The 8,934-nt window shown below is 48.1% G+C and overlaps 1 protein-coding gene across 1 annotated transcript in view; it reads right to left on the bottom strand.

The window, feature by feature from the left end:
- Nucleotides 1–8,934, bottom strand: part of SCRIB (scribbled planar cell polarity protein) — a 127,989-nt gene that overhangs the window by 48,869 nt on the left and 70,186 nt on the right. The window contains exons 20-21 of the mRNA XM_018562648.1: nucleotides 5,915–6,235; nucleotides 3,815–3,895 (exon numbers count right to left, since the gene is read on the bottom strand). Coding sequence (XP_018418150.1) covers nucleotides 3,815–3,895; nucleotides 5,915–6,235 — 402 coding nt within the window. The remainder of the gene's footprint in view (nucleotides 1–3,814; nucleotides 3,896–5,914; nucleotides 6,236–8,934) is intronic.

The following is an 8,934-nucleotide window of genomic DNA, read 5'->3' as shown; positions in this document are numbered from 1 at the left end:
GGGCAGAACACTTCAGGACCAGTTTGGTAAAATGCTGGAGGTATCACCTAATCGGTGCTCATCAGTGCAGGCTATGGAGCAGCCCCGGTGTACAAGCTTTGCACAGCAGCCATACGAGCGGTGCGGCGGTATAGAGCACACAGAAGCCAGCGCTGACCGGGCAGTATACACGCTTACCACCGGCCGCGGCACGGTAACTCATGCTGTTAACCGAGACGGCATAAAAAAGGACAGCGAATCCCTCCACCAGAAGAGAGAGACAGAACCAGGACAGTGAGAGGAGAGAGGCCAGCAGGAAGATTAGAGAGTAGTACAGAAAGAGGAAAGATGGCGGACGAGCTTCGGGAGAAATACATGGTTAGTGGGTTCATAATAAAAAAATAGCATAAAAACACACAGAAATCACATTTCCGCCGGCAAAGCAAACACCAGTCTTCTCCTCCACTCTTCATGTTGTGTTTTTACCCAATACAAGTTTACTTTAAAGCATAAATTATTACTAGCCCTCGCAGTGGGGCTAACCCCTCATTGCAAGGGTTGCATGCTCGCTTTGGTCTAGGGAGGAAAATAAAGTCATGCTCACCCGATCCTCGGCGCTCCCTCCAGCCTGACTCCTCCTCCACTGCAGCGATGGTGTGTCCCCTCTGCATCCTCACATCCAATACAGTGTATTGGACGAGATGACTTGGGGACCTTAGATCGCTGCAGCAGTGTGGGAATAAAGGGCGTGACACACTGCACGCGAAGCAGTGTGTCATGTCATTTTCTTCTCGGCACCTCAGCTTGCGAGAGCTCGCAGAGCTGAGCGTGCCGAGATGAACAATTTCAACTTCAGCCAATCGGCTCGCGCGTATAAACCGGCGCGACGGGATGCGACGTCTGGCTGGTTGTTACAGACGAGCCGATTGGCTGAAGGTGCAGTCAATCATCTGACTGCACTCAGCTCACACACTGCACGCAAAGCTCCGTGCCGGATAGCTTTGCTCTGCACGGCTTCGCGTGCAGTGTGTCACGGCCTTAAGGCTCCAGGGAGCAGTCTAAAAGCAAGCCAGCCCGCGGATCAGGTGAGTACAACTTATTTTCTTCCCTAGACCAAAACGAGCACTTAACCCTTATAGTGTCGGGGTAGGCCGGCTGCAAGGGCTAATAAATTGTCCCCTGAGTTCTGCTTTAAAGCAGATCTAGCAGATATATTTTCATCTGAAGTGCAGTCCTGCAATGTAATGTGTCAGTATAATAACTAGGAATGCACAGATACCGGTTTTTCGGTACTCACCAATACCGGAAGTCCCATTTAGGAAGCCAGGTGGCGTGTAATGACTTGTACGTGGCTTCCCGATTAGCACGGAAGCCGTCTCCATGCTCCCTTGTCACCAGGTGACGAGGAAGCATGGAGCCGACTTCCTGGTGAATTAGGAGGCGGGTAATGACTCGCCGCCTGGCTTCCCCATTGGCCAGCTTCTTGACCAAATCAGGAAGCCGTGCAACGAGTCATTACATGGCGCACGGCTTCCTGATTGGTCGGGAAGCCGGCCCCATCCTCCCTCGTCACCAGGAGACGGGGGAGCGTAAAGCCGTCTTTCTAGCCAATCAGGAGGCTGGGGGGTGGGTAATGACTTGCCGTCCAGCTTCCTGATTGGTCGGGAAGATGGAAAATCAGGAAGCTAGGCAGCGAGTCATTATATGCCGTCCGGCTTCCTGATTGGCCCAGGAAGCCGGCTCCATCCCTCCTCGTCACCTAGTGACGAGGGAGGATGGAGCCGGCTTCCCGGCCAATCAGGAAGCTGGGCAGCATGTAATGACTCACTGCCCGGCTTCCTACAACCATAAGTTCGGGTATCGGAGCATTTAGGAGAGTACGAGTACTAGATACTAGTATATTAGTATCGGTGCATCCCTAGTAATAAGGGATATTTATCACCACCTACAGAGATCACGGGACTCACCATGACAATGCCATCATTTGCTTATCTCTCCAGAAGGTCGGAGACAACCAGCCCTCCAGTTGTGCTTTAGCTACAAATACCATCATGCATCTGCCTCTCGGAGTCATGTCTGTGGCCATCAGTCTTGCAATGCTCCATGGGATTTGTAGTTTCACAAGACATAAAGGAGCGGAGTCGCCCAACCCTGGTGTACACTATCACTGCTGGGTGACGGGTTGACAGTGAGCTGCACAGAGTTCGCACATCCGGACCAGACGGGTCCTCTAATCTACAGACATTATCTGTCACGGGTTATATTTAGAGGCTTCAGATGACAGAGCGAGGCTCGGGACGGAGCTAAAAATGAATTCTTACAAGGTTTATGAAAGGAGCTTTTCCTCCTGCAGATGACACATTCACTGACTATAAAAACTTTCACCGAGTACAACCGACATCGATATGTGAAGACCAGACTGTGTTTATGGCAACCAAAATCTGAAGCCATCACAGAGGATCTGATTCAGAGTTACCAATCTGGCCGCGTTCAGCAATGCGTGATGGTAACAGATACATTTCTCATCACTTAGCTAATGCTATTGCAGGGCACCAATGAGGAGGGAATAATGCCTCTTCTATTGCAGGGCACCAATGAGGAGGGAATAATGCCTCTTCTATTGCAGGGCACCAATGAGGAGGGAATAATGCCTCTTCTATTGCAGGGCACCTATGAGGGGGAGTATAATGCCTCCCTAATGCAGGGCACCTATGAGGGGGAGTATAATGCCTCCCTAATGCAGGGCACCTATGAGGGAAGTATAATGCTATCTAATGCAGGGCACCTATGAGGGAAGTATAATGCTATCTAATGCAGGGCACCTATGAGGGAAGTATAATGCTATCTAATGCAGGGCACCTATGAGGGAAGTATAATGCTATCTAATGCAGGGCACCCATGAAGGGGTATAGTGTCTCTTCTATTGCAGGGCATCCAACAGGGGAGTATAAAGCCTATTCTATTGCAGGTTACTGACTGCTGGGGTCTACAATAACCAAAGGGCTGCATGTGGCCCTAGGCTCGCAGGTTGGGCACCGGGGGTATAGGCGATTATTCTGCAATAGAGAGGATACTGTAGCATAAAATTTGTATCAAGTCATTATAACCTTTGTTCTGGTTTCCTTAGGCCTCCTCAGGCTCTTAATATACCTCGATGTACTGTCTGAAGAACCAAATGATTAGCATAGAGCAGTGGTTCTCAACCTGTGGGTCACACCCCACACTTGAGGGGGTTGCAACATGTGTTGTGCTCCGCTAGGCGAGAGGCTCTTCAGCCGCCTCCTATCGCTTAAATGTCAGTTCTCTGGCCTTGTCACTAGATGTCGCTGCAGCGGCGAGGAAGTAAGGAGAGTGGGCGGGCGTTACACATCATGTTACGCGTCGTGTGAGGCAGGAGTGAGGGAAGGTGCTCTCTTGTAGCTCCACTACAGCCATGTGTGTAAATACAGCACACTACATGGCAATGACCACCTGAGAGCCCGCGCAAATACTAGTATTGGTGCATCCCTAAATTTTACCGTTGGGGGTCACCAGAACTTGGCAAATGTTACCAAGGGGTCCCAGCCGTAGAAAGGTTGAGAAGCACTGGCATAGAGGAATTGTAAGCATGTGGAATGCTGTGTTTTTGCATTGAATTCTCACATTGGCAGGTAACAGTCGGGTCAAATCATGAATATCGCAAACATACATAAAGATCCAGGTACCGTAGAGGTAAGGATAATAAATATAAATGATGTTACAAACACATCTCGCCAGCCTGCTTTACCAGGAAGGGGAATGATGTCACAGGTCTGTCTGCTGGGACCGGCAGACAGCGGTAAAGACAGCTACTTACAGACAAGACCCGGTCTCCAACTCTGAGGGTCCCGTCACGGTGAGCGGCTCCGCCTTCTGCGATCCGTGAGATGAATATACACTAGAACGAGAGGGCACAGTTTTATAGAACACAAGGAGGGGACAGAAATCAGCCAGCTCCTGAGCTTGACTTGCTGTGCAGAGACTGGATGGAGCCATGCTCATCAGCCTTCCTAAAATACTCCAATTCCAGGTCTCAGAGAACGGCAGAGGAGGGGGGGGGAGGCAGGTGTCACATAACAGGGGAAAGCTATTTTCGGCCCCCGGGACTCTCCCTCTGCTAGATACCGGCAGTATAAATCCATGCTGCAGACAGGTGTGACACTGCTTCAGAGTTGAAGGGAAGCTGCAGGGGACAACATACATCAGCGGCAGAAAGATCCAGACCCCCATGCGTGAAATAAGGGAGATGCCAGGTGCCCCGCACAGCAGAGTCAGGCCACTAGGGGGCTCCCAACATTTCTGCACGGAGCACATGCTTTGACAGCAGCCCCCAATTCCTCTGTAGAAGTGGCCACCTGTTCCTATTCATTGACAGACAGCTCGATAACTAAATGACAGATGAAGGCACAATAACCAGCCATGCACCAGCATTCGTCACCACTTCAACTCACTGATGGGTGACTTAAAAGGACAAGTTCCCAACCTTTTTTGGATTTAGTTTTGGAGTAGGAGGAAGACCCAATCGGGACGTTTTGCTGCGAGCTTCTCACAATGTGCATTAGAAGCTGCAGCAAGTCAGATGGAGCCCACCTCATTTCCTGGGTGGAGGACGTCCAGCATCATCTAGCACTGGGGGGGCAACTGCAGCCCTCGACATGCGTTACAAACAAATCCCAACATGTCTCTGCCTCTGGGATTCATGCCTGTAAAAATGAGTCTTGTAATGCCTCATGGGACTTGTAGTCATCACAGCAGCTGAAGGGCCTGATTGTCCTCGGCCTGATTGTCCCTGGCCCGTGCCTTGCATTCATTGTATTTCAGTTCTTTAATGCATGGAGGCTCAGCATCTCATGTGGGTGTTACCCGAGGTGATCTGCATGCACATACACAGCCTGCCTAGGAACCCCAACTCCCCCAGACTGACATCCACCCATCATGGGATTTTAATATTTGCATAACTTCATGCATGTCATCAAAATGGAAAGATTTAAAGAGGATCTTCAGGGTATTGAAAGTTAAACACTTGCCGTAAGGGGGGGTTAGGGTCGGTGGGCCACTGAGCTTCCAATCAGGAAGCCGGGCAGCGTGTAATGACTTCCTTTTACCAGAAGCTCAAGTATGGGACCAGGCATCGGAGTGAGTACGAGTACTCGCCCAAATATTCAGCATCGGTATCAGTGCACCACTACTTATAACCCAAACTGAGTCTGGAAAAGTGGCATCAGAAAATTCGGCTGCGTTTTTACAGGCGGTCAGATTATGGATGGTTGGCAATTCTGCTGCAAGGGGTTATGGGAAACCGATACAAGTCAGTTTTCTAGTAGTTGCACTAGCATTGTTTGACAAAAAACATTTATTGATGTCTGAATAAGCACCTAAGCAGTCTAGACGCTGTTTATGTTTGGCTAGAGCTCTTGCTTTAACACAGAAGTGCATTCATTGCCCTTGAAGAAGCATCACCACAACTTAAAAATTGTTGTGGAGTCCCAAGGGGACCAAGTGCATGTAGGCACTTGGTCCTATTCTGGTGCATTCTAGGGCTGCTGGGCTAACAGTCGACAATGTGCCCCCCTTCCCTCACCATTGTCCGACCACGCTGCTCTGAGTGACAGGGCTCGTCTCTAGCCACATTCTGCAGTTAAGTGTTGTCATTCAGTACAGCAAAAAGCTAGTAAATGGAGAAGGAACGGTGGCTTCAGTGCGGCTGCTCCCCCATAGGAATACCTATAAATTGGGCTTCAGCCTGGGGTGAGGCTGACAGCCAGCACAAGCAGACAAAGATTTTTATTGCACAGCCACAGATCAGAACCAGACCAAGTGCTACATGCACTTGGTCCCCTGGGGGATTCAACAATTAGGTTGTGGTGATACTTTTGCAACAAAGGGACAGCATTTCACGGAGGACCTCCGTACTCACCGTGTCTCCAGCCCGATACGGGGTGCTCCCCACACCGCCAGCGATGCTGAATCCAAGACCCTTGTCATTGCGCATCAGACAGGTGGAGATCCGCTCCTTGGCGGTTTGCAAAGACTCCTCCTCTTCCTCTGCAAAGGGGATGACGACTCGCTTTTCCCGCGGGTTGTAATCATCTTCAGGCCGTAGCGGGGTGACTGTGATGGGGTTTTCAGGCTCCACCATTCTTTCCCGCAACACGGTCATAGACACAGAGGTTCCGGAACTGCGCAGGGCCTCCACCGCCGTGTGATGCTCCGCGTTATGGAGGTCAACGCCGTTCACCTGGCAATAAACCAGACGTTGGAAGCACTGACAGCCAATGGTAGGGTACTTTGTACATTGTAGATACTTTATTATCTTTAGAAGTTGAAACTTTATCTGCATGTTTCATGTAAAGTTTTGTTTTTTTGGCGTGATGCTTTGATTTTTTTTAAAAATAACGTGACAGTTACATTATTAATCGGTCATACTCGTTTATAAACAGTATTTATAGTAAGGCATCTGGGTCACATGACCTCTAGGAGACTGATCACCTGAATTTTAATCCTCTGTTTCACCAGAAATCGCATGACCCAAATGCCTTGGCATCCAAGTCACATGATGAGCACTGGAGAGCGTGATACTTACACCAGGAAAAGTATTTCATCCCTGCTATTATTCCCTCCTAGAAGACTTCACGTACAGTATATTTAACCACGTCAGTTTTTAAACCTATACACCCCCATAAAATCCAAGGCAATCTTTGTATTTCTACTATGGGCCTATTGTATCCTGCACAATTCCCGGCTGTCATTTTGTCAGCGGGGATTGCCAGCAAGTGCAAGGCAAAGAACGGAAGGGGGAGAAAGACAGGATGTACTACAGACATCTGGTGTATATTGATGACGTTTCTTAGACATCTGTGGTGTATCCAGCGTCCACAACTTATTAACATTTAAGTATAGGTCCATTCAATTGCAAACGCTGACCGATTAATAAAAATAAAAAAAATTGGCTTATTCCCCCTTATGTTTCCATGGATGCCTGGAAGCAGGAACCTACCTACATATATGGTGGCACTGTCCTGTGGTCAGGGCTTGTTGGTCAAAGGTTTACAGACCTATTAATATCATCTTAGGTAGCCCACTTATTCCTGATCCCTGGGAGGCCCTCCCGAATAAAAAAACCTGACAATATCACACAGTGACACTAAACTAAAGAGTTAAATCTTAAAAATACATTCAAGTACCTTAACTATTTCCAAAAATGTATCTTATTTGTGTATCACTCGGCTGCAGATCCTCCAATCCTCTCTAAATTGGTGCCAAGACTGTCCTTCCTTCTGGAGGGGGGCTACTTGCGTTCCCCGTGGTCCCTGTGTGTGTTGTAAAGTCACCGCTCCAAGCTCACTGCCGGGATGGACTACAATCTCATGTTAAGTTTACTTTACTAATTTGTATAGAGATTGTAGTCTATCCCAGGAGTGAGCTCGGAGCGGTGACTACTCTACAACACACACAGGGATCATGGGGAACACAAGTAGCCCCCCTCCAGAAGGAAGGACAGTCTTCCAATTTAGAGAAGATTGGAGGATCTACAGCCGAGTGATATACAGATAAGATGCATTTTTGTTGATTTAAATCTCAAGTTTAATGTCACTTTAAGCTTTAGATCTTTATCACCGCCACCAAAAACTTACGATAGCCAAGACCTAGAGATCAGATACTCTTAATTTCCATGAAGAGTCGTATGAAAGAAATCATGGTATTTGAGAAAATGACAGCTAGACTCCTGGATAAGATGTCATCTTTTGATGAGATATGGGCCCCTTGGATCCAACATTTCCTCCCACCCTCTTTTGACAGGAGACTCCTACATCTGTACTGAGGTGTGCTGGCTTGGTTGTTGTGGCCCCTCAGTGGTCCTTCTCCCCAGTTCCCCTGACCCTCTTACCATCTCCCTTCTTCCTCCCTCTCGGTAGTCTGCACCATCCTGCTTCTTTCCTGTTTTCAGTCTCCTCTGCTTCTTTCTTTCATGCGTTTTGTTTTTCCTCTTACTAGTAATGCTTATCTCTTTCTTTCAAGCTGCAGCCTGTCCTTTTCCTTTATTATGGCCCATTGGCCCCCTTTTATTGGTGTGCACTACTATTATCTACCATTATCTACTATTATAGTCTCTCCCATCCTCTGGAATTCTTTACCCCAACCTGTCCGTCTATCTCCCACCTTGACTGCCTTTAGGCGTTCCCTAAAGACTCTTCTCTTCAGGGAAGCCTATCCCACCTAAACCTAACCACTCAACCATCACGTTCTCACATAATTCATTCCCACAGCTACCTCCTCATGTATCATTTCCCCCTCCTCTTTTAGATTGTAAGCCCTCAGGGGCAGGGCCCTCCTTACCATCTTGTCTTGAATTGTATTGTAACTGTAATGTCTTCCTTACATTGTAAAGCGCTGCGCAAACTGTTGGCACTATATAAATACTATGTAATAATAATACTACTACTACTACTACTACTACTACTACTACTACTACTACTACTACTACAAGACTGTAAATACAGCATATTTATCTAATAATGGAACGTCCCACCATAGGTCGGAAGTGCCCTGGTGGGTTCCCTTCTTAGTTCTGTTTGCATGCATCTGATGCTGTTTCTACGTTTGGTGCCTCTAGTAACTGGCTTGTTGTAATATGAATTGTACACGTGGTAACCCCCGCTTTTTCTGGTATTGTGTGCACCTCGTTTGTCAACGTTAATAACAATTTATTTAAAAGGAAATTAGTAAAAATGAGGGATGTACAGATACCGGTTTTTCGGTATCAAGTACCAATAATTTATATGTCGGTACTCGCCGAAACCAGTACTTCTGCTAGCATAGAGCCGGCTTCCAGGGCAATCAGGAAGCCATGTGCCGTGTTATTCCCAGCCAATCAGCAACGAGCCAGCTTCCCAGCCTATCAGGAAACCGGGAGGCGGGTCATTACCCACCGGCCAG

The sequence above is a fragment of the Nanorana parkeri genome, unplaced genomic scaffold (assembly GCF_000935625.1).
Source record: "Nanorana parkeri isolate BGI_ZX_2015 unplaced genomic scaffold, ASM93562v1 scaffold588, whole genome shotgun sequence".
Taxonomy (NCBI): domain Eukaryota; kingdom Metazoa; phylum Chordata; class Amphibia; order Anura; family Dicroglossidae; genus Nanorana; species Nanorana parkeri.
The sequence above is the reverse complement of the archived record's forward strand: the minus strand, read 5'-3'. Positions and strand labels throughout refer to the sequence as shown.